Below are 25,441 nucleotides of genomic sequence, written 5' to 3'. Positions count from 1 at the left end.
AATGTGCACACACTCACCATTCACCTGCACCCTAATGTGCCCAGAACTGGGCTGGGTCTCAGGCCTCATAGGGCTCACAAGGAGAGGTGAATGCTAGTTAATTGGTGCAGAGCACTATCCTCACATTATAAAGATGGGGACTGGGGCACCTGGTCGGCTCAGTTGTAAGAGCATGCGACTCTCTATCTTGGGGTCAGGAGTTCAAGCCCCACACTGGATGTAGAAATTACTTAACTAAATAAATAAACTTTTAAAAATAAATAAATAAAAAATCAAGATGGGGACTAAAGCTTGAAGAAAGTGAGCAATTTTCTCAAGGACCCAAAGATCAGGATTCAAATCCAGATACATCTGACTCCAGAGTCCATGCCAGCCTGTAGGGTGCTCTTCTGTCCGTTAGATAAGGGAGCCTTTTCTTCCAAGTGGATGCACCCATTCTAGGCCTTAGTGAACAGAGCCCAGGCCAGATTTCTGTCCCCATTTATCTTACTGGCAGGCATCCTTGTATAGGATGCAAGCTGCACGCCCATACATTACAACCCTGGCCACCCAGCTGGAATGCAGTACGGTCTGTACTCAAGAGAGGCCTGGGCAAAGCACCGTGGGGGTCTCTGGGTAAGGTCGGTTCATTCTGCCTGGTCCTGGGTTGGGTTGGGTTGGGGAAGGGCTCCCAAAGGATGCAAAGGGAGTTTCCCTGGGGGAAGAACCTTAGACATAACGAAATCTTTCAAATACTCCACCTTAGGGACACCAGGTTCAGTGGTTGAGCATCTGCCTTTGGCTCAGGCCATGATCCCAGTGTCCTGGGATCGAGTCCCACATTGGGCTCCCTGCGTGGAACCTGCTTCTCCCTCTGCCTGTGTCTTGCCTCTCTCTGTGTGTGTCTCTCATGAATAAATAAATAAAATGTTTAAAAAACAAAAATAAACCAAAAAAAAACAAATACTCCATCTTATTTAATCCTTATGACAACACCTAAGAGGGCAGCCTTTGGCTTCAATTTACAAATTAGAAAACCTAGGCCCAGGAGATCTTTCTCAGTGAAAGGCAAAGGCAGGGGCAGAAGCAGGACCCAGGTCTGCCTGACTCCAGCCCCTGAGCACTCTGCTTTACCGAGACCTTCCCTCGGGGAGAGAGCCCTTCTTAGGCCTCCACATCCCCAGGGCAGCCCTGCTCACATGAATCCAGGCTCTGGCTGGCTACTCCAGCTTAGGAAGTGAACATAGAAATCCCAACAGTAACAAGTAATCTCCTGCTGGAGTTCACACAAATCTGCAGTTGAATAGAAGCATCTCACTGGCCCATCGAAGCCTTTGCTCCGCCCTGAGACTGAACAGGGCATGTAGCAAACACACTGGGCTGTGGATGAGCCTATGCAGGCTCAAACCCATGGCCTGGTTTGGTGGCACTGCTGGGCTCAAAGTCACAGGGCTCACCACCACTGCTCATCAAATGAATCTTGACTGTCCCCACCCTCTCATTTAGCTCAGCTCTGTCTCCCACCCTCTAGAAGGCCTACTCTCGAGATCTACCCTGAACAGCAGTAGATTTCTTCACCCTCCCTACAGCTGTTCCTTCCAATCATGCTAACCTCTGGGCAAAGGCAGGCTTTCGTCAAGAAGCAAGTAACACAACTCCAAAGCCTGGATACCCAATCAGAGAGCTCACCTAGCACAACCGCAGGTACCATGGTATTGGTCACCCCCATCACCAGTGCTTTTGAATTCTAGGAGCCTGGGGAACCTCTCACAAGTCATTTCATTCTTGCCCCTCCCTGGGTGACAAGCAAAGGGGTGGCTTCTCCATTTCACTAACAGGGAAGCTGAGAACAAACTTCTGGCCTTTTATTCATCCTGCTGGTTCATCCAGCTTTTACTCACGTCCCATTCATCCATGGTGGGAGGCTTCCTATTGGACCCCACTGAACCCCACTCCAACCTTGCCACAGTGGCTCCCATAATAGCACAGCAGTAACCCCCAGTGAGGAGGAAGTCCCTACTCCAAGACACTGGACCCCTGGTCAGGGCTCACAGGTCTCCTGTTTTCAGCCCCTCCAACAACCCAGGGCATCCTCCAGCAGGTCTGAGGAACTCTGACCCCCATCCCAAGCCCTTTGCTCCCAATATCCCCTCCCCAGCTCCTGTCCTTTCATCGATTGCCTCCCGTCTCCTACTCAGCCCTCCCTCTCAGTGCAATTGACCCCACCCCCAGCCCATGGGTGGGCACCAATGGGCTTGATTCAATCAACACATCCCACCTACCCAATCTAGGCCAATGGGACAGAGAAAATCCCAAGCCTTGTGTGGGAACTACCACAGGAGTCCCTCTCTCCCTCAGCATGGTGGAAGGGCTGGAACAGCCGCAGCCACTTTGCTGCCACATGGGAGAGTCTGGAACTGCCAGGGGTAAGGGCTGACACTGCAGAAGGCAGAACGGAGACACAAAGAGAAACCAGGTCCTCAGTGATTTCCTTTCCCCTTCTGAAGTCCGGACTTTTCCAATTCTGCAAGCCAACAGACCCCTTTAATTGCATAAAAAAGTCTTCTAAGCCATAATCCCCAAACAGGCCCTCCTCCCAGCAGTACAGTCCCCAGAGTGCTCACCAGGTTGACAAAATCCTGGTAGCAGATCTGCCCATCTGCATGGCTGTCGGCGAGAGCCAGGAGCACCTCCCTTTTGTGCGGGTCCAGCTTGGAGCTGTGACTCTCCAGGAGGCTGCGGAACTTGCCTGTGCTGATGTAGCCTGTGTTTCCAGGGTCATACTGAGGGAGAAGCACAGACGGCAGTGGGGTCAGTGGGGTCCCACAGGTGCCTTGTCTCCATCACCACTCACCAACTCCTGTCCCCCACCCTCTGCCAACAGAGGCCCAGGCTGAGTCTGGGATGTTTCTAAGGCCCCCATGGGAAATATCCAGATAGGGCATGGACAACCACTTAAAGTCTTAGAAGGCCCTGGAACCCTTTCAGATCACCCAATCCAACTATCTTGTGTGTGGACAGGATCACTGAGGCTCAGAGAAGTTAAGCTCCCTCCTGTCCACCCCTAATCCTGACCCTGGACAAAAGGAAAGCAGGAAGGAAAAGGCACCGAGGGCAGGGAAGATGAAGAAATTCCAGGGCATGGGCCAGAGGGACTCTGGTGGGGGATGCTGGGGCCTCGGGGAGCAGAGGCCCAGCCTTGTAAATCCTGCTGTACCTGGCTGCTGGCATGGCTCTCAACCACACTCACGTACACTCACAGCCACGCACATAGGCCTGGATGGGGGTCCCCAGAGACACTGTACAGCTTTGCAGCCTGTTCCCCCATCCTTGCCACCCTTGCCTGCCGGGGAGACTCTGACTCACCCTGTCCAGCCACTCTGTGCAGTATCAGGACTCCCCAGGACACAGGCTGCTCTGGCTGCTCCCTGCACACCGGACAGACCTCTGGCTGCCAGCCTGCCCAGCCCTCTAATGTCCTACCTGTGCCTCCTCACTGGGCTGCTGGATCTTAGGCGCTGGTGGCACTGCATACCTCAGGGTTTAGCAGGAGCCTGGTATAACTGGCGCTCAGTAAGCATTTCTTGGGCAGATAAATAGTGGGTGTGGGGATGAACAGAAGGGTACTCATCTTCCAGGGAAAGTATCATCGAATCAGGTAGGAAAGGAGCTCATCCATCTCTCCCAGAGAAGCCCCCAGCCTTTCAATGCCTCTTCCACAGCCCCTCCTTCCTCACCGAGCCCCATCCAGGGTCCCCCCCCCCCAGCACACACCCTGCTACAGCATGATGAGAACTGTCTATCGCTAATGTGGACAGCTCTGCTTGTTCACCAACTGCTTCCCCACATAAAGTTGCTGTGCCTACAGACGCTGCAGTGGGCGGCTTAGATTTTAAAGGCAAACAGACGTTGTGGATGTCCTTGTGTGCATCACAGGGGAGCCCAGATGACCAAATCCATGTCTCCCCCTTTCCTAGATAAGGTCAATGGAGACTATTTTAGGAAGGCTGATTCAGTGTGCAGTACCTCTAAGACAACCCAAGAGAAATAGCCAAGAGTCACAAGTCTTGGGCTATTTCAATTCTTCCCAGAACTCAGGGAAGGAGATGACATTCCTAAAGAGGCCTATTTAAAAATTTGCATGTGTCCCCACCCTCAATTCCAAATACCAGGTTCCAAGAATGACACCTATTTGTGTCAAGCACGTTACACCACTGAGTATTTCAGGAAACTCCGAGACTCCCTGCCCCACAAAGATCTTTAAGAATAAAAACACCTGGGCACCTGGGTGGCTCAGTGGTTGAGCGTCTGCCTTTGGCTCAGGTCCTGGGATTCGAGTCCCGCATCAGGTTCCCCACAGGGAGCCTACTTCTCCCTCTGCCTATGTCTCTGCCTCTCTCTGTGCGTCTCTCATGATTAAATAAATAAAATCTTAAAAAAAATAAAAACATCTAATATTTGCTGTTTTCATGGAGCCAAACGCCTCTCTAAACACTTGATGTGTATAATTTCTTTGACTCCCCGACAACTCCGTGAAACAAGTCCTATTACTATCCCCATATTACAGATAAGGAAATAGAGGCACAGGGAAACGAGTGCTGAGAGATTAGGTGACATGCCTGCCAAGAAGCATTCTGCACCCAGGTGGCTTAGCACTGGTAGCTCATGACCTTCAGCCTCCAGGGGCCTGCTCTGCTGCTCCAGAGCCAAAGTCAAGGATCAAAGAAGTGAGAGGAGGGAGAGGAGGGAGCTCCACGGCTCTAACAGGCCCACCCTAAACAGATTTTGAAAGCAGGAAAGAGTGGCACACTTGGCAGCGGTTCTGATCCCCCCCGCCCCCCCATCATTCAGATAGGAAAGTGAGAGCTTGGGACGCCTGGGTGGCTCAGCTGTTGAGCCTTTGGCTCAGGGCGTGATCCCGAGGTCCTGGGATGGAGTCCTGCATTGGGCTCACCACAGGGAGCCTGCTTCTCCCTCTGCCTGTGTCTCTGCCTCTCTCTCTCTCTCTCATGAATAAATAAAATCTAAAAAAAACGTGAGAGCTGAATCAGGAAAGGGAAATGATAGCCAGCGAAGGTCTCCCTTGGGTGCTTGGGACCCCTTGTATTCCCGCAGACTGACACAGACCACTGACTCACTGGCATGGCCTCACGTGGCCCCTTGTGCTAGGTGGGCTATGACGGGGGTGAGGGGTAGAGGTGGAGAAGCAACCCTGAATCTGGGGAAAATCCACTCTCCCCCATGACCACCCCCCATGAGCACTGCAGTGGGGGAAGAGATATGCCCACAGCATGGAGTCTCTCCTGACATGGTCTGAGGGAGAAAGCTCAGTGGCCTCTCATTCAAGAGCAAGAACACCAATCCCCTCCCAGGGGCTGCCTCAGAGGCTTGGGAGGGCAGCGGGGTGGAGGACTGGGATCAGGCTAGGGCCCCTCTCCCTTGTTCCAGCTCCAGACAAAGAACCACCTGCTCCCCGGGTCTCCCTCCCCCTCCAGGGCTCCCTGCTGTTGTCCTAGTGACAGGGGCTGCCCTGTGGCTCCAGGAGCCCCCACCCCCCTCCAGTCCTGCCCCAAGCACATTACAGGCTCCAGACTACAGAGAATGAGCTGGAAACAGGCCGAGTCTCCCTTCTCTGCCAAAACTCTACCTTTCATGCCAGGGCCAGACAAGCCAGACAATGGGGGTCATCACTACCCTAATAATGAGGCCTCAGGGATGAAGGAGGGTGCCTAGCAGGGAGGGAGAGGCAGGGAAGGGCTGGCTGCACAGAGGACACCTTCTGCCCCCACCACCAGGGAAGATGAGGGCAAGAGCAGAGGCAGACAGTGAGCATGGGGCACAGGGGCAGGCAGGAGGCAGAGACAGGGAGACAAAGGGAGAAAGAGGGCAGCCCGGGTGGCTCAGCGGTTTAGCGCCACCTTTGGTCCAGGGCGTGGTCCTGGAGACCCGGGATCGAGTCCCGCGTCGGGCTTCCTGCATGGAGCCTGCTTCTCCCTCTGCCTGTGTCTCTGCCTCTCTCTCTCTCTGTGTGTGTCTCTATGAATAAATGAATAAAATCTTAAAAAAAAAAAAAAAAGGGAGAAAGAATCAGGGAGAGCAAGCAGAAGGCGGACAGCGGTAGGTCCTCTCACCCCAGAAGAGGACTGAGGGTTTCTAAAGGGGGCTGCAGGGAGCAAGGCAAAATCCCATTCCAGCCACTAACTAGTTTGTATAATTTAGAGTAAACCTCTCAAGGCATAATTGCCTCATCTATCAAGCATGCCCAGCGTCCCCTCAGATTGTGGCGGGTTAGAGCAGACACAGGGCAGTGGCTCCCCAGGGCCGAGGGCGGCAGGGACGCAGTGTCCAACTCTTCCTACCTCATTCAAAGTGAAGCAGGAAGCACTCCTATCATGGGGGCCTGGCTGGCCCTCCTGGGCACACTTCCTGCCTTTGGGGCTCCTTCAAAGGCCATGTATGAGGGCTAGGGTCCGTGGTTTGGAGCCTTGGGGAAAAACAACTCTACAAATGCAATTTTCCTTGTTAATAATGTGCGGAAGGCCCCAAAGCTCCCCACATGCCATGCGCCCCACACCCTGGATTCATCCACTTTTAGCAGTGGGTCGCTCTCAGGGTGAGGCCTGGGCTGGATGGGTTCGAGGCAGCAGGGACTAGGGCTGGTGTGTGTGTGTGTGTGTGTGTGTGTGTGTGTGTGTAGGGGGTTGGGGCAGCGGGCTGTGAAAGGGCCACAGGCAGGGGCCCAGCAGGGAGCCAGGAGTCAGGAGCATCCTGCAGCTGCCTCCTGAATAGGGCCCAGCACTGTGGAAGGCAGGGGCAGGCCAAGGCCACATTCAGCCTAGAGAGGAGGTTGCTGGGGGTAGGGGGAGAGAAAGGCCCCGAGGGAGCACTGACCCTCCCTCGGCTCCGCCCACCTGCCACCGCCATGAAAAGAGCTGCCAGAGGCTCTTCAGGGACGTTTAATCCCACCACCACCCAGCCCTCTGGCCCCTTAATCCTCCAGGTAGCCAGTTTTCCCCAGCCTGCCCCCCCCTACACACACACCCGGTCACATACCCCATCTCCTGACCTGGACCCCTTCCTGATGCCCTCATGACCCAGCCTGGGAAAAGAACCCACCACATTCTGGACTGTGGACACTTAGGGCTCCTTCTTCCCCTCTCTGGGGCAAGGAGTGAGGGGAGAGTTTCCACAGGTACCCTGCTCTCCCAGCTGCTGTGCCATCTTGGGCAGATCATTAACCATGCTGCCTCAGTTTCTCTTCAATCACATGGTAGGAACTCTCCCTTCTTAGGGTGACATAAGGGGGTCCATCCCCATCCCTGTACATATAAGCACACCATATGTAAATGGGGGCTGGGGAGAGAAATCTACAACCCATACAGCCCCTGGGGGCAACCAACCTTCTCTCCTTGGTCAAAGGACTGATGGGAGATTTGGGATCAGGATGAAGCAACTCACTCTGAGGGTGAGATCTGTGCTGTCGGAGGGACCTAGCGACAGTGGGGAGAGGAACAGCAGGCTGGAGAATCCGAATTTATGGTCCAGGAGAGCTGAAAGGAATCTCTACGGTTCTCAAATCGCTCTGCAGAATTTTAGGGGCTCTGAGGCCCTTGAGAGGATGGGAGGGAGTTACTGAGCAGACCCCACCCTGGAGCTGTTTGACTGGCCTTCTGCATAGCACTCGATTGAACATGTTAGAAGCTACAAATACGTAGAATGGCTGCTAAGTATCAGGCCGTCACTGAAACCTCAGCTCACCCCAGGTCCTGGTTTGCCTGAGATCTCCTGCCTGAGCATGATTATTGCCAGCACCCCTTTCACCCTCAAAATGGTCCTGATCTGGATGATAAATTAGGTGGTCCCCCATTTACCTCTCACAACAAAATTTTGAGGTCGACACTATTACAAGCTCCATTTGACAGGAAGGGAAAATGAAGCATGGAGAGTTGAGTTGATCACGTCTGAACAGCCAGTAGTTGGTGCAGACAAATTCAAATCCAGGTGAGGGGCCCAGGGCCTGCACTCTCCTATCATTGGGGCAAAATGGCTAAAAATGGTTTGAGAGACTCCAGTCCAATCCTACCTTTGTTCATTTAACAAATATTTACCAAGGATCAACCATGTGCCTGGAGGCGTCACACCTCATTTTCTGGACAGGGAAACAGGTATAGAGAGCAAAAAAACTAGCTCGAGGTTACAGCATGAGTTAGTGGTCAAGATGGGAACAGTCCTGGGTTCCTCCGTGGGAACCTGCCCTAGTCTTGCCCTTCCTTGTATTTGTTCTGTCTTGCATATGAAATATAGCCCCTGGCTCAGAGTTTCCCCATGTGTGTTTTGTGGGACACCAGGCCCAAGATGGTGTCTAAAATAAGGGTTCCAAGGTCTCACAAGTTTGGGAAGCTCTTTTGGAAGGTCCTGATGCATCAAATCATACTGAGATTCTCACAGCAAAGAGACCCGTCTGGTTTTGCTCAGCCTGGCATTTCCCAAACTTATTTGACCTTTGAGCATCATATTTTCCACAGCAGCATGCCATAGAACACTTTTAGGGAAAAATGCATGAGTCCATGGAGTCATTTCTTCCATTTGTGGCACCCAGCCCCTCTGTTCATGGTTCCAAATCACCCTTTCATCTCCATTTCCTGGGCAGCAAAGGCCCTCAAGTCTGCCGCTGGCTGTGTCTGGAGGCCTCCAGCAGTTAGAAGTCTGCAGGCCCCAGGCCGCAACCCAAGGGCTGAGGGGGACGGGACGCTGCCCTGCCTGGGAGGGAGAGGCCTAAGAATCAGGGATTGGCCTAAGGGAAGGCTGGGCTGAGCTCTCTGGGAACAGCCCTGCGGGAGCCAGGATCCGCCTGGTCAGCACCCAGGACAGCGGCGCCACGTTCCCATCCCCACCTCCTGCCGCCAGCCAGGGAGCCGGGCCAAGGCTTCAGAGTTTACCCAGCAGCAGTGAAGCGTAAGGGAAAGAAAGGAACGTACTTATTTTATATCTATTATGTATGTGTGAATTGGACAAACTGCATTTCCAGGACAATTACACGTCTGGCCCCTATTCCCAGCACTCGAATTCCCTTCCTGCTCCCACGACAACCCACTCCCTCTCCCTGATGTAGAGAGGCCCAGGAGGTCAGTGAAGGGTGTGGGTACCTGCAAGGACTCCGAAGGCAGCACCTGGAATGCCATCCTGGTAGAGACCAGGAGACCCCTCCACTCTGGAAGGTTGGGACCTGGATCTAGGGAACACTGGCCCCAGTGTCTTCTCACTGCCCTCCAAGACAGAATGAGCCCTGGGAAGTGACCACATGGCATGCATGCGAGGGGCAGGGGAAAGTACAGGGAGCTGCCCCTCCCACTTTGGGAACTGTTACCAAGCCTCATCTGCTTTTCCTTGCATCATTACCCGGCTTCTGAGCAGAGATGAATTAACGAGGCTACTCAGGGGCTTATGCCTCAGCAGAGCTGTCCCCACCCAACAGGCAGAGCCCACCAGGGGACTCTGGCCCATTATGGATATTGACTGCCCCATAAATTTGGTCCAGGCGTGCAGCTGCTGAGGTCAGGAGGTGAGGTTATGGGAGTAGCAGCTTTCTCCTCTGGTTCTCCTTCCTTGCAAATGAGGATGCTAATTCTCCCCATAAAGAAAATCCCCTCACATCAGTCCCTGACTTCTCCCCCTGACTCTGAAATACAGATTTTTCACAGATATCTTAATAAGATATTTATTCTTATGTTCCTTTTCTTTTTTTATTCTTTTATTCTCACACCAAATCTAGAGTGAGTGTGATTAATCCCATTTAACAGATTTGGAAACTGAGGTACACAGAGATAAACAGCTAGTCCAGAGGCCCTCCCAGTGAGTGGAGCGGGGCACCATCTGGCTTGCTCAGGCTGGGGCTGGAGTGGATTTTCAGACATCAAGCCTCCCTGGGAAGAAGAGAGACCAGTTCCTGAAGCCCGAGTTCTGACCCTCCTGTTCTTGGGTCACCCCACATGGATGCACAAGGGACCCTTGTGCTCCCCTGGGATTTGGGCAAGCCAGGCCTCTGACAGCTAGAGAAGCTTCTGTGATTCTAGGATTCCCAGCTGTATTATTTCTGTTCTTTCAGCTGCCAGGGAAGGGGTCTAGGGGGGAGGCAGCTCATCCCTCTCAAGAGGTTTCTCCCAGAAGCCCCATATGGGCTCCTGAGCATCCCTCCTCCCCATAAGTCAAACAGCTGAATCTGGCTCTGAGGTTGGCAGGCTGGTTGGGGAGCTAAAACACCTTTCCCTTAGCAGAGAAGCAGGTATCCTGGCCTGAATGAATCCAGGCTGAGTTGCTGGATAATGGGCATGTTTCCAAAACCACCCAACTCTCTCAACACCTGGGCTGGAGGGGAAGAGCGCTCAAGCTCCCCCCAACTCCCATGCAGGAAACTGGGGTTAGGAGGGCAATGAGGGGTGGGCGCTGGCTCTTTCCTCCAGGCTTTGTCTCTTTCCACCCTGAGAGCCTCTTGGAAGCCCCTGCATGCCCTCTTTCAGAGCCCCCCAAGGAAGGCCTTAGAGACTCTGAGAGGGCAGCTGGGAGCTGGGACTCAGAGGCAGGTCCCTTGGGTCCCCAGAAGCGGACGTACTGCCCTGCCTGCGCTGACTCATCCAGGCAGAGCCATCCCAGCGGCCTAAGGACTAAAGCTGAGTCATGGCCACAAAGGCAGGCATCCCAGCCCAGAGAGGAAGCCACAGGCAGGGAGGGGTGGGGTTGGGTCGGAGCAAGGGTCAGGGGCTTTACATCTGCCCCATCCCTCCCTTCAGCCTAAACCCATTTCCTCCTACTGCTTCTCTTGGAAGCCACAGAAGGGTCCCTCATTCCTCAGAAAAGAGAGGGCTGAGAGATCCAAGAGGCAGGGGAGTGGGAGCCAGGCAGGTAGCATAAACGGGTCACCAAACACTTTCACCTCCTGGGGCCCTCCACCCTGTTTCAGAAGCCACCCGAAGCCTTGTGGACAAACTACAGATAACCCCTTCTGCAGAGGACCCTCATTTGCTTTGTGTCTCTGGGCGAGCCCCACCCTCTTGGGCCTCAGCTTCCTCCTCTGTAAAGAGGGGATAGTACTTCTCACTTCACAGAGCTTCTGAAAGATCAAAAGGAGATGAGGACATATGTACATGCAGTAGGCACTCAATATTTGCTCTCTCAAAGAAATATTTACTGACTCAAACCTGTAACTTGCTTCAGAAAAGCTGCTGAGACAGAGATGGTGGCTACCCCTGGCTGTTCACAACTCAAGATACACATGGGCCCATTTCCGTAACACAGAAGACCACTAGGAACTGCCAAATGGACCACCAGGCAGAGGAAGCTGGCTCTGGGCTCTAGTCACTGATGGCCAGGCCCTTCACCCTCAGCCATGCAAGCATCCAGCCTGTGAGCAGAGGGGACACTTGAGCGTCACCCCCATCCCAGGCAGCCTTTGTCCCAAAGCTTCTCTTCTTTCCCTATGGAAAGTTCAGAAGGAATGTGGATTTCCAGCTCCTGTCCTGAAGAAGCCAGCTCAATAGGGTAGAAGGAACCCTAGCCTGGGGACCTGGACACTTTGATTGGCCACTTATAGCTATTACATATCAGAGGTTCTTTTGAAAACAGCATCAATTCTCTTAAATTCCAGTAACATGACACGACTGCCAAGGCTCACTATGTACTGTGCCAAGTGCACATACATGCTAGCTCCTGGGCTTCACCCAACCCTGAGGGAAGGGTGGTATTCTAGGCAGCGTACAGATGGGACAACAGAAGCTTGAGAGGTCACCAGGCTTGCCTGTTGCCACACAGCTGAGAGTAGAACTGGGACTGGAGCCAGATGTGTGAACTCTCCGCTGCCCTAGTCACTCAGGGCACTAAGTAAGCAAATGGAAGTCTGCAAGGCCTGGTGGCGGGAACACAGGTCAGAGGGGAACAGAACCGGGCTCTAGTCCCAGCTCTGATACGACTGCACCAAGTGATCTCAGAAGGCCACTCACCTCTGTTTCTGAGTTTGCAAAATGAGCAGATTGGGTACGATGCTTCCACCAACCTTCTACTAACCTATTAGGTCTTCGAGGTGGTAGCAGCCCCAGAGTGGCCAGCATGAGCAAGGCAGCCCCACAGTCAGGGCCTGCTTGTGGGGAAGACATTTGAACCCAAAATAACACAGGCGGGGCCAGTCTGACGCGTCATCTGCTTGAACACATGTGTGCCTGTCGTGTGGCAACCAACATACAATCTCAGATCCCTTGACCTCATTGCTCAACTGCCATCAAATGTATTTCTGGGAGTGGTCAGGGATAAAAGGGTTCATTCAGCATGACTGCCAGGGTCACTGGGGCAGGATCAGAATAAGAAAGCTGGCTTTGTGGTAAAGGGACATCCATGGCCTCAAGGGCCCTGGAGGCCACCTGATAAGGGGTTGGAGGTACAGAGCCTAAGCAAGAGCTCCAGTCAAACCCATGGCTTTGTCCTTCTCTGGGAACCTCTTTCTGCTGGCTAATCATGTGTTGCGGGGGGGGGGGGGGGGGGGGGGGGGCTGCCATCAATGCCCTGTCTCTGTGACAGTTATTTCCTCTGTGACCTCTCGCTAATCCATTCAGTGGCCCCATCTGAACCTTTTTTTTTTTCAGCTCCTGCAACTTAAGCCAGCTTGCAGGAGAACTGCAAATGAACTGGGCTTCAGGGTCAACCCTATCAAGCTGGCTTCTTCAGGGGGCTTCAGGGAAGACCCCAGGCTCGAGAGAAGGGGACCATCAGGGGAGACACTTGGGGAAAGCAAACAGGAAAATCCTCTGGGCTCAGAAGTGGCTGTCTTTCCAGGAGCCTGGATTGGGAAGGAGCCAGTTTAGAGAGGCCACTGCCTTCCCTGTGGGGGTCTGGATCTCAGAAGCAGCCCTATGCTTCTTCCAGCAAATTCTGATTGCCAGTTAAGAGACAGCTGTCAAATGTCCACTCGGTATCAGACATTGTAAAGAGTCTCCACTTCAGTTTCATTCCCACAGTTGACCCTGGAGTTCAAGATTACCATCCTTGTTTTACAAATGAGGAAACTGAGGCTGAGAGCTAATGTACTTGGCCTCAGTCACAAAGTCAGCAAGGTTCGAAGCCAGGTCTCTCTGACTCCAAATCCAGGGTCCTGTACCCAGCAGGCTAAGTTGCTCTGTGTGCTGGTTGTAGCACATTTAGAATTGATCCCTGAGGGCACCTCCCTGGGGTCAGGAAGGGACAAAGAGTGAGACTATCAAAGCATAACCTGAAAAAGAAGAGCCTGTGGAACAGCATAAAGCCAGGACCAAAGGGCACATTACTTGTGCAAAATTACAAATATCAGGGCAATAGATGAGAAATAAACAGAACCACGTATAAAAATTTACCAAGTGATAAAACTTTCCAAACACATTAAAGTAAGTGTTTCTTAATAAGTGTTGGCATAACTGGATAGGAAAAATGTCTGGATGGAGTAAAGGGCCAGATGACTTCTTCAATCACAGAAAAACTGGTAGGAAATAGAAGTGCATTATTTGTAAGATCTAAAAAGGGATGAAGACTGGGGCACCTGGCTGGCTCAGTCGGAAGAGTGTGAGACTCTTGGTCTAAGGGTCGTGAGTTTGAGCCCAACGTGGGGAGTAGAAATTGTTTAAGTAAATAAATAAGTAAATAACATTTAAAAAATTTTTTTAAAATAAAGAGGGTTGAAGCCTGTCTTGAGTCCAAAGCAAAAGAAGGAATCATGAAGGAAAAGCTCAGCAGATTCACTGTCGAAAAGTAAGACATTTTGTACCATGATAGTACACTATGACAACAGACTCATATTTAGGTAACTTTAAAATCTAATACTTAGGAAAACCATTAAGATCCCAAGCATATGAAAAGATAATTCCCTCAAGCAGAAGTGGAAATAGGAAACAAAGCATATGGAATGTCTGGGGGTTGAAGTGATGACGTGCAGGTTTCCTGCCTGCTACAACTTCTGAGATCCATGGGGAAGAAGTCCAGGGTGGGGTGAGGATGGATGGCATGCTACTCTCCTGCTTGAGCAGGACAGACAAATTCCCACAAGAGGGAAGGGGGAGGGAGGTAAACCTCCACAGGACTGGGGTCACCCGTTTTCTCCACTTCCAACTCCCACAAAAGGCATCCTGACTATTTAGTTGAGGGGTGACCACATCAGACCAACAGGCTAAGGTCATGACTTCTAGTTCTTGGGTTTTTGTCTTTTTTACGATTTTATTTATTTATTCATGAGAGACACACAGAGAGAGGCAGAGACATAGGCAGAGGGAGAAGCAGGGTCCTGGAGGGGAGCCCAGTGTAGGACTAGATCCTGGATCCCAGGATCACATCCTGAGCCAAAGGCAGATGCTCAACCCCTGAGCCATCCAGGCATCCCTAGTTCTTGGGGTTTAATTAACTTCGGGCTGGGTGAAAGCTAGTCTATGTGCTGAAGAACCAGACAGCAAAAAAAAAAAAAAAAAAAAAAAAAAAGAACCAGACAGCAGAGGGAACAATGGGTACAATGCCATTCCTAAAGCCTGGGGGGAAGTTCCAACAGGTTCCAGTTTGAAACTGGGTGATCACTGCTGTTCCCTTGACCAAGGAAAGAAAGGAGGACCTACTGGAGCCAGCTTCTCATTCCATCAACCTCTGAAAGAGGAACACCTCACCTTGCAGGGACGGACAGGTGTCATGAACCCTACCCCACTGACAACAGTTTGGTCAGGGCTGTCTATTTCTGTATGAGGTGGTTGGGGGCTACTTCAACCCCCAGTCAAATATTCAGTCCTAAATGCACCAAGTTCCCCAATCCCCAAGTCCTATCTTTAAGCAGGCCCACAGGAAGAGGCAAGGGGAAAACCCTTCCAAGTTCTGAATAACCTTGGATCCTGAAGTTGCACGCTCCTTGGTGAAGCTTCATACCTACTCTCCAGTTGGCATACTGGGGAATGGTCCAGGGGCAGCTTCACGAAGTAGGGGCAAGGAACACAGAGGCACTGGATCTCTGCCAGAGCTCAAGCCCCGCTCAGGAGCAGCTCAGCTCTCCTTAAACACAAATCACCCATAGAAAGGAAGGTGACAAAAATGGGCTGCTTCTTCCTTAAAAAAAAAAAAAAAAGTATATATATATATATATATATATATATATATATATATATATACACACACACACACATATATGGCAACCCAGGTGGCTCAGCAGTTTAGTACCACCTTCAGCCCAGGGCCTGATCCTGGAGACCCGGGATCGAGTCCCACATCAGGCTCCCTGCGTGGAACCTGCTTCTCCCTTTGCCTGTGTCTCTGCCTCTCTCTCTTTCTCTCTCTCTCTCTCTCTTTCTATGTCTCTCATGAATAAATAAATAAATAATATTTTTTAAAATTTAAAAAATAAAATAATATTTATTTATTTATTATTTTAGAGAGAGTGCATGCAAGTAGGTGGAGGAACAGAGGGAGAGGGACAAGCAGACTCCTCACTGAGCATGGAGCCTGATGTGGGGCTGGATCCCATGACCTCAAGATCATGACCTGAACCAAAACCAAGAGTCAGACACTTAACCAACTGGGCCACCCATGCGCCCCCACAAATGGGCTTCTAATGTCACATGACAGATGGGGAATAGACATAAGGCTGAACTCACTGTGAGAAAAAATGGTTTGCCTGGAGTACTTTGGTAGTTTCTTTCCTAGAATTTATTTTGTCTGTCTGGCGTGGTTTCTGGGTGGGCCCTTCTAGAAGCAGGGAGATGCTCTCTGTGACACTAGGGACCTCCCTGTGGGATGTGGGGAACACAGAAAATGGATTTCCCAGACCACCAGAGAATATTAGTTGCTACATGTTCTCTCCCCTCTCTGCTCCAAATTCTTCATACTAAAAGTTTTCCTCCATTCACCCAAATAGTTCCTTTTCAAATGTAAACACACACAGAAAATTAATCAAATGAGAAAGACACAGAGGGAAAAGAAGCGATACACTTTGTTCTAGGTTCTGATTCTAAATCTGGCAGGAGGTGTGAAGGGCTGGCAGCCTGCTGGTCGCGGTACGGTGGCAGCAGACGGCCCCTCCTGCCTCAGGGCAGCAGGCCAGCAGCTGCTGTGCTCTTAGGAACTGGAGGGAGAGTGGGTGTCCCGTGGGAGCAGAGGGAGGGATGCGCCACCCCACTGGGACAGGAGCCGGTGGATGTTCCCCAAACCACAGCCAAAACTCCCGCTAAGGTGGATGACACCCCCCAAGCCCCGCCTCTGGCCTGCCATGACTTCTCAGCTTTCAGGACCACCTGGGCACCAGCCTTTGGTAGGTTCCTCACACTAAATTTGTCTGAAGCCCAAGCTGTCAGGTTTTTTTTGTTTTTTGTTTTTTTTTGCCAGCACCCCACTGCCTACAATAGGATAAGGTCTGGTCCAAGCTACTTCCTCAGCTTCTTCTCCTCCAACCCAGCAGGGCTCTTAAAGTTGCACATACTTCATGGCACAATCATGCTTACATCACTGCAGGACCACAGCACTCGCCACTTCCCCTGTGCTGGGACATCCCTGGCCTCCTCTCCTCTGCATGTGATGGAATGGAGAGGGGAATGTACATAAGCGCTTAGCACCGGTACTCAGCAACAAAGAAACCGTTTCCTTGCTGAAGGTCGAATGTCCAGCAACAGATTCCAAAGTTGGCATTCCCAACACCATTCCGCACATCTAGACTCCAGGCGTTGCAAACAATCACACACTATTTCACAGAACTCTCTCACCCCTGCCGCAAAGTTAGAGTCAGCTTTCAAAAGAGCTCAAACTGTGAGTCACCCTCCAAGGACAGCAGAGGTTTGACTTCAGTGGTGGCCAGGGATCTTTGAAGGTGGAGGTAAAGAAGGAGACGGGATGTTAACCTAAGCCCTTCCCCCACCTCCCCAGTCCGGGCTGCGGTCTCCCCAGGCATACGGGGAATGTCCCAGGCTTCCAATACCTATTGTGCAATTTCTACGTGGTATAAACCCAGCTCTGGTGAGGCCGAGTTGGGAGGAGGAGGCAGGGAAGGATCTCTCAGGGGAGCCCACCGCCTACTCCTGGAACCTGGAGAGCCGTGGAGAGCCCTGTCGATCAGTTTCACAGATGCACTAAGCCACGCCTCCCCCCAACGTCACCGTCTCAGGAGTGCGGAGCTAGGGAAGCCCACGCAGGCAGGGAGACTGATTGTGGGGAGGGCTGGAAGGAAGTGGGGGGATTTAACTGCTCACGTACCTGATCAAACAGGACTTTCCAGTGCTGGTAGAGAGGGAGGCCATGCAGAAGAAAAGGAAGAGGAGAGAGAGAGAGAGAGAGAGAGAGAGAGAGACAGAGGGAGAGAGAAACACACACTTATCACCAAGGTCTCTCTAGCCCCCTGATATTTCTGGCATAGCCTCCCATCTGCTCCCCAGACTCAGGAACCCTCAAGACACCAGGGGAAACCTGGGAAGAGCTCCCCAAATGAGGCTGCACTAAGCAAAGAGAGGGAACTGAGGTGGGGGGGGGGAGGTTGTCCCTCTCTTGGAGACAGGCGGGAGGAGGAATAAGCTGAAGGAGGGGGATTCTCAACAATTACTAAATAAAGGCGTCCCACTCTGTCCAAGGGCCTCTAATAAGTTCTGTCTAAAGCTTGTGTCCATGTCTACTCCCACACCGGGGAGCGCACCCCCTGCTGCAGTAGCCTCAGCTCGCGGGGGGCCAGAGACCCCTACTCTGGACAACTCAGCCCTGAATAAACACTAACCTTTGCCTGCAGTTTGGGAGGAGGGGTCTCCGGAATGCCCCGAAATCTAACCGGCCTCTTCCAAGGCTGGGTCTAAGTGCCCAATGTATGAGAGGGGGGGTACTGGGGCTTGGGGCCAGAAGCAGGTGAGGGGTTTAACCCAGGCAGCCCAAGGGGAGGGAAGAGGTGAAGCTCCCCTGAGGCTCATTCGCTGTGGCTTAGGGTCCTGGCTTCACTCCATTTCCCTACCCTGGCAGAGGGAGGGCTACGGCAGGGCAGAGAGTCTCCAGTCTGTCACCTCTGTTTGCAGGTTAACCTCAGGAGCGAGTAGCTGAAGCAATTGCAGCTCCCAGGGCTCCCCCGGCCAGAGGGAAGGAGACTCCCGCGGCAGATGGCAGGGAAGCCCTCTGGGGCAGCCCCTCCCCATCCTCGCCCCGCGGACCGTCGCTGGCGCTAGACCCGGTCTGGGACTCCCGGGCTCTTTTCTGGAAGCAACACCGCTCCCGGCACGCTCCGTCCTCCGGCCGGGTCCGGGGACTGGGGCCGGCGGGCATTTCAATCCGTGTCGCGCCGGGGCAGGTGCCGGGAGGTTGCTAATTCGGAGGGGAGCAAGGCGGTGGCCAGACCGGCCGGCGCGGCCAGGTCCGCGGACTCTGCGGCGCTCGCTGCTTCCCCGGGCCCCGGGGGCCCGCAGGTCGCGAGTGGGAGGGGAGGGGAGGGGAGGGGAGCGGAGTCCCTGCTGCGACGCGGCCGCCTCTGCGGGAAAACGCCGTGTCCCGGGCACTGCACCAGCCGCGGGGAGAGGGCTCCGCGGCCGACCGGTCCCCTGCGCAGCGGCCGGCTGCGTCCCGCGGGGAAGCCGCCGAGCCCGCGCCCGAGCCGGAGCCGGAGCCCGAGCCGGAGCCGGAGCCGGAGCCCGAGCCCGAGCCCGAGCCCGAGCCCGAGCGGGGGTGGCGCGCGTCTGGGGACACCGGTCCCTCCGCCCCCTCCCGCCCGCGGAGACCCGGCCAATCCGGGGCGCTCCCGCGTCACCTTGAAACCTCCAAGTGGCCCCGCGGGGGCGAGACGGGGGCAGCTCCCCCTCCGGGCCCCCAGAAAGTTTGCCCGGGCCGGGGAAGGGGCACTCACGTCCTCCGGCGCCGCGGGCGGCCGCTCCTCGGCCTCGGGCTCCAGCTCCTCGATGCGCTCCGCCTCGGCGCAGGCGGCCACCGCGGGGCCCGGGCTGGGGTGCTCGCCCATGCCGGCGCGAGCTCGGGGCGGGCGGGCGGGCGGCTGCGGGGCTCGTCCCGGGCGCCGGGCTAACTTCGCGCCGCGCCGGCCGCGCCGCTCCGGGGGCTCTGAGCGCGCCGCGCCGCCTCCGCCTCCGCCTCCGCCTCCGCCTCCGCGCCAGCCCAGCCGCCCGCGCCCGCGCCCGCGCCCGCCCCCATGGCCCCGGCCCCCGCGCCGCCGCCTCGCCGCCTCGCAGCCTCGCCGCCGCGGGACGCCCAGCCTCCCGCCGCCAAACTTCTCCGCGCCGCGGCCCGCCGGCCCCCGCCTCCGCCCCGGCCCCCGCGCAGGCTCCGGGCCGAGGGCGCCCTTGGGCTGGCCCCGGCCCCGCGCTCCCCGCGCGCTCCCCGCGCTCCCCGCGCTCCCTTCCCGCTCCCCGCGGCCCCCGCTCTGCGCGCGAGTCTCCTCCTCCCCGCGGACTCCTCCGGGGCGGGGCGGGGCGGGGCGGGGCTGCTCCCGGGGACCCCCGTCCCCAGCCCCCGGGCGCCACGGCCCGAGCCAAACCGGTCGGGAGGGGCGGGGGCCGGGCTGCGGCGGGGCCGGCGGGCGAGTGGCCGCGCAGCCCGGGGGTGGGGGGCGGGGGAGTGCGGCGCTCCCGCCGGCCTCCACCCCGGGCCGGGACGGTCTCGGGGCCTGGATGGGGCCGTGCCCACTCCCCAAGACCCACCGGGTTAACGACCACTTGGAGACTGCGGAGGCGTGAAGGAGGCAGGGGCGAGGCTTTCAGTAAGTTGGCGACGTCGGGGTTAACTGGGAGTGAATTGGGGGCGGGATGCTGGGAGGACTGGATCCCGAACACCCTTCAATCTCGCTTCCCCTCCCTTTGGTCTCAGATTCTGGGAGGTCCAGAGACGCCCAGTAATTCGGGGATGGGAGAAGTCAGAGATGGCCGGCGGGGACCCCAAATCTTCAATCTTGTCCTCCCTGCAAGAGAGCCCTGTGACAGTGCCCTGGCTGCATTTGACCTGGTTGACAGAGGCAAGCCCAGAAAACTGCCCAACGGGGAGAGGGGAGGTAAAGAAACTAAAGCAAGTAGTAATGAAGTCAGATCAGAGGAACAGGGGATCTTTTTAAAAAGGGGTGTTGTTTCCCCGCAGGAAAGTGCTCCCAGGAGACTGCCTCCCAGAAGCAGAGGCTCTGCCTGCAAACTGGTCCAGTGGTCCACGGGGACAGATGCCATCTCTCTCTCCCAAGAGGCCCAGGGACTCACTCCTGGTCACTCAGTCCCCTTCCAGTCCTCTTCCCATCACCCAACACCCACCTATTCACTGGTCTTTGCTCCCCCCACCCTCCTGTCAGAAAGGGACACTCTTCCATCGGTGAAAGTTGCATTTAATGCTCACATCATCATAAAGCAGACACACAACCCCAACCCCAGAATCCAACCTGTGACCATCTCACCCGATAATGACTATTCCCCTTAAACACAGAGGAGGAAATTAACTCCGTTCTAATTAGGTGAGTTTGCTACAGACACCAATTTTCATCTCGGTTTCAGAAAGTGTGATCATTTCAACTATTTTTGTTTCTCACCACCCTCCCCCATCCCTACTCTACTAACAAGTCAAGATCCTGCCAAGATTTCCTTGTAAATAAAACTGTCTGCCTAGGGTGTGATTTTGAAAACAGCCTTCAGGGGGACAGAAGAGAGGCCTACTTCTTTGGGGAAAGAAGCCCAGAAGGACAAAAGGAAGCATGGGGCTCTGAGGTCAATATCACTGCCTCCTCCCCACCCTCTGGATATCATTTACATGACCTGTCTGGGGGCTGCCTGTGTTAGACTCAGATCTCTGGGACTGGACAAGTCATCCAGGAAGCCTGGGGTGAGGTGAGGGGAAGAAGGGCTTAGAGAGGCATTAGCCACTCTGCCGAGATGCCCAGCAGCCCTGGGCAGTGTTCTGACCCCAGGTCCCCTTCAGTTTCTTCAGCCCAGGGGCACCTCTTATCAGCAGCGCCAACTCTATACTACCCTCAGGTAGAAGGGACCTCAGCAGGCTCCATCCTCTGAACATTTATTTTTTATTTTTATTTATTTTTAAGATTATTATTTATTCATGAGAGACACACAGAGAGAGGCAGAGACATAGGCAGAGAGAGAAGTGGGCTCCCTGCAGGGAGCCCAATGCAGGACTCCATCCTAGGACCCCAGGATCACACCCTGAGCCAAAGGCAGACACTCAACCACTGAGCCACCCAGGTGCCCTGGTACTCTAAACTTTTACTGAGTTCCTACTGAGTGCCAGTGGCAGAGCTTCAGGAATATAGAAATAAATAGGGTCTGGACCCTGCCCTCCAGAAAGTGTTTATCTGGAGGTGACAGCCAGGGAAGGCCAAAGGAGTATAGAAACCCAAAGGACAGGTTTCTTGAGGGTCTAAGAAGACTTGCTAAAGGAAATGTCCCCAGAACAAAGCAAAATGAGATACCTGAAGAGAAGGCATTCTAGGCAGAGGGAACAGCCCAGGCACAGGCTGGGCCTGTGAAGCAATGTAGTATGGCACGGGAACTATAAGGAACCTGGCATGGCTGGCCATGAGGGCAGGGTGCTTCCTGTGAGGAGCCCAGCCTGGAAGGGACAGTGCAAAGGGCTGTGGATTTCCTGAGAAAGGAGCTTTGACTTTACCTAAGGTCTATGGGGAGGCACAGAAGGACTGTGATCAGCAGAGTAATAATTTAGAAGATCTTTCTGGGGGTTCTTGGATGGCTCAGTCAATTAGGCATCTGACTTGATTTTTGGCTCAGGTCATGATTTCAGGCGGGTGAGATCCAGCCCCACGTTGGGCTCCATGGTGGGCATGGTATCTGCTTAAGATTCTCTCTCTCTCTCTGCGCCTCCCTCTGCCCCTCTCCTGTTCACACACATGCATATATGCTCTCTTTTTCTCTCAAATAAATAAATAAATAAATACCCTTCCAGGGGTGCCTGGATGGCACAATCAGTTGAGTATCAGACTCTTCATTTCAGATCATGACCTGATCTCAGGGTTTTGGGATTGAGCTCCACGTCAGGCTCCACACTCAGCACAAAGTCTGCTTAAATCCTTCTCTTCCTTTGCCTCTGTCCCTCCCCACTGTGTGCTCACTCTTGCTTTCTCTCTTTCTCAAATAAATAAATAAATCTTTAAAAAAAAAAAAAAAAAGAGACTTCCTTCGGCTGTAACATGGAAGATAGGAGGAGACTGGCCTGAGCATAGGAAGATGGGAGATGCCATCCAGGGAAGGGGTCATGAGCACAGCAGCAATTAGGGTAGGGCGTCTTGTTTCTCTGTCTGCCCCAGGAACATTGCACCCACATGCATGCACCAAAAGTATCCTAGAAAAGAATTCCCAACTGCTAACCAGAAACCTCCAGTCAGGACACTGCTTCCCTTTCCCTGGCCCCCACTGGAAGGAGAGTGGCCCTCTGGCTTCAGAGGTGGGCTGTAACAATCTACTCTCCCCTTTAGACTTCATGGTAGCCTCAGCCTCATCAGCCAGCCTGTTTCACCCCTCGGCCCCTGGGAATCTGCAGCTAGGTACACCTCGCTGCCCAGGGGGCAGTGGGACTCCCTCTGAGGGATGGGAGTGGCCAGGCTATCTGATAGCTTCTGGGCCACTCCAGCCTAGGACAGCCTGAGGACCAGCACATTCAGGGCCACTCTGCAGACAGAGGAGGGAATGGGCATTGGTGCCTGCTCACTTTCGATGAATGGCTGTCATGTGCCAGGCACCTGTAGATGACTGTACGGGGGCCCTGCCCTCAGAGAACCCTAGGTCTGGTGGGAGGTGCCAGCAAACAAGGACCAATTGGCACTGATTGGTACCCTGCTCTTCATTTTGTTAGTGCTCTACACCCAGGACCTCCCTTACAGTTCCTAACAAGACACTCTTAGGAGTGTTGCGGGACAGGAGAGGAGCCTGAGGGAGAGTAGTTTGAGCTCAGTTAAGAGATGAACCTTGAAAGATGGAGCAGCTTTAGGGTAGACAGTGTAGAAGGGTTTCTGGATGGAAGGAATCACCACAGCAAAGGTGCAGAGGTGAGGAAAGCCACTGACTGTGTTGGGAACAACCACACAGCCAGGTGCTGAGATCCAGGTCACAGAGGTCCTTGAGTGCCAAGCTGAGGGAGGGGCCCTCGCCCAGGGGGCAATGGGGAGGCAGTGATAGCTTCTAACTGGAACAGCATTTTAGATAAAGTTGGCAGCAGCTCAAGAGCGCAATTCAACTAACACATTGCAAGTGTCCCTTATTTGCCAGACCCTGGCCGAGGTGCTGAGAATACAAAGGGAGTAAGACCCAGGCCTTGGCCTCCCAGGAGAAAATCAGATAATCCTCTGATTACAGCTCAGTGAGAAAAGGAAGGAGGGAAGAGGAAGAGCTATTTGGGGGCTGAGTCTCTAATGTACACCCACCAAGAGAGGGAGGAGTAGTTTTTAAGGATGGGATGCTCTGAACCTGGGGGCTAGGACAATGGGTTGCCGGTGGCGACCTCGGAAAGGCAGGGGGAACAACTGGGAGAGGGAAGCCGGGTAAGGGGAGCCAAGGAGTTTGTGGACCACATGAGCTAATGAGAAGCCAGGGAAGGAACAGTGAGGGCTGTAATTACCCCCAAAGCAAATGGCAGCACAGAGGAGGGGGTGAACAGGCAGTGGGGCGTGGAGGGGGTGGCGGGGTGGGTGGAGGGGTGGGTGGGGGTGATTTTCTCCAGAACTTCTCTGGCTTAGGCCTCTTCTCCAACACAGTCTCCCATTCTTAGGTCTCCCTCAGTCAGGCATGAACCACACAAGGCCCTTTCTCTCCCCAAAGCAAACCCAAATTGACCCTTATAGTCCCCTCTCACCACATGGAGTTGTGATCTTCTGAGAAACCTGCAAACAGCCCTGAGCTGCCGCCAGTTTGCTTGCCTGAGATGAAGACATAAGTTATTTTTGACTGAGATCCAAGCCCCAGCCCTGAATTCTTTTGTCTTCCAGGAATCCCCCAGTCTTGTTTGAAGCCTGCAAGTCCAAACAGCGGACGCTGCTCAGGGAGGGCTTGGAATCCAACCACCCTCCATCCCGGATCCTAAATTCTTCTCTTATTGCCCGCTGTCTTGGAGATCAAACAGCACAACGCTGCCTTCCTTTCGTCTCTTCCTTTCTCACTCCCGCCAGGGCCCCCTTGTTGCCGAGTCACTTAAATCATTACGGAAAGATGTCTAGGTTCACAGACACCAAACCCTTTCAAAGAGAGGCGTGGGCTCCCGAAAGCGAAGCTCAGAAAGGCACAGAGGAAACTCTCCCAGTTCCAAAATGTAGCCAACCACATGTTCAGGGAGAGGATCAGCTGCTTTGCTGGCTCTCGGTGTCCTTCTCTGGCATCTCCTCAGAGCTTGGCTCCCCAGGGGGCCACTTCTGGACTGTGGTTGGGCCTCTGACACAATGTGGGACCTTTGGTTATGGGAGAGGTAGGTCGAGTCTCCTTGAGAAGCAGCCTGTTCAATCAAGTGCACCTCTCTGTTGCATGCCCCTCCTTCCTAAAGCCTTTCCTTAACCCTCCAGCCCAAAAGGACCACGCCTCCCTCTAAGTTTTATCTTCTTTATCCAAGAATGTAAGTTCCTTAAAAGAGAGGTTATGGCCTGTTCAATTTTGCATCCATCACAATATGCGACAGTGCACACCATAGGAGTCAAACAAATGTCTGTTTAATGAGAAACAGAGCTTGTCTGTTGATATGACATGAAGTCTAATTACATAGTTATTATTCTCAGCCCCCAATGAGGAATGAGTTTTATGTTATGGAGGAAAGATTCTTCTGCATAATAAAAATACCATTGTATGCCTGCTGCCTTTATGTCAAAGCACTTCTACGTTTGTCATTCCATTTCATCCCCCAAAAGCTGGCCTTCTTGAGGTAAGCAGAATAGGTACAATTACCTCCATTTTACAAATAGGGACACTTGGGCCCAGAGGAGGTATGAGTCTCCATTCCTCTCACCAAATTTCTTATTTTAAGAGTGAATGGGGGGAGAAAAACCTGATGAGTGTCCTTGGCCCCAACTACCAATCTTCTCCCAGGGCGACCAGACGGGGTTAAATCCGGGTGTCCAAGTGCGGCTTGTCAAGGTGCAGGCTGGTGTGCGTCAGGGGATGTCTTTGGCTTTAGGGAAAAAGCCACTGGTCTGTTTCTCTGCTTTGTTTCTCTTCAGCTACCTGTGCAATATCCTCCCAGAAGGAGGGGGACGGTTTGCTTTCATTCACCACTGCACAGTGCCAGGCTCAGATGAGGGTGTTCAACCAGCTGTGCAGCCACGAGGCCCAGGGTAAGCCTTTCCACTGAGTGTGCGCTCCATGAGGGCAAGGATTTGGTTTTATATACTTATGGCAGTGTCCATGACTCCCTAGAACAATTTGGGGCACATAGAAAGCCCTCAAAACATATTTGCTCAATGAATAGACCTGTCCTATTTAACTTCTCCAGGCCAAAGGAAGGCATCCCAGAGGTCAGAATTCCCAAGAAATCT

At 53.7% G+C, this 25,441-nt stretch overlaps 1 protein-coding gene and 1 long non-coding RNA gene across 7 annotated transcripts in view; one reads left to right on the top strand and one right to left on the bottom strand.

The window, feature by feature from the left end:
* Window positions 1–18,946, bottom strand: part of RHBDL3 (rhomboid like 3) — a 46,778-nt gene extending 27,832 nt beyond the window's left edge. The window contains exons 1-3 of one of the 6 annotated variants that reach the window (XR_012008626.1): window positions 17,994–18,403; window positions 17,206–17,229; window positions 2,604–2,762 (exon numbers count right to left, since the gene is read on the bottom strand). Coding sequence is in view for 3 of the 6 variants with exons in the window: in XM_072779445.1 (XP_072635546.1) it covers window positions 2,604–2,762; window positions 17,206–17,229; window positions 17,994–18,122 (312 nt within the window). In the remaining 3 variants the exon portion in view is untranslated. Of the gene's footprint in view, window positions 1–2,603; window positions 2,763–3,462; window positions 3,736–16,460; window positions 16,559–17,205; window positions 17,230–17,993; window positions 18,404–18,823 lie in introns of those variants that run through there. The other 5 variants (XM_072779446.1, XM_072779445.1, XM_072779447.1 and 2 more) reach the window with 5 other exon arrangements.
* A 573-nt stretch (window positions 18,947–19,519) lies between these two features.
* Window positions 19,520–22,042, top strand: LOC140606279 (uncharacterized). Its single transcript, XR_012008625.1, has 3 exons — window positions 19,520–19,687; window positions 19,795–19,939; window positions 20,059–22,042. It is a non-coding gene; the product is annotated as an uncharacterized lncRNA (long non-coding RNA).
* The last annotated feature ends 3,399 nt before the right edge of the window (window positions 22,043–25,441 follow it).

This window comes from Canis lupus, chromosome 16, assembly GCF_048164855.1.
Source record: "Canis lupus baileyi chromosome 16, mCanLup2.hap1, whole genome shotgun sequence".
Lineage (NCBI taxonomy): Eukaryota > Metazoa > Chordata > Mammalia > Carnivora > Canidae > Canis > Canis lupus.
Note: the sequence above shows the minus strand (reverse complement) of the source record. Positions and strands in the feature narration are given on the sequence as shown.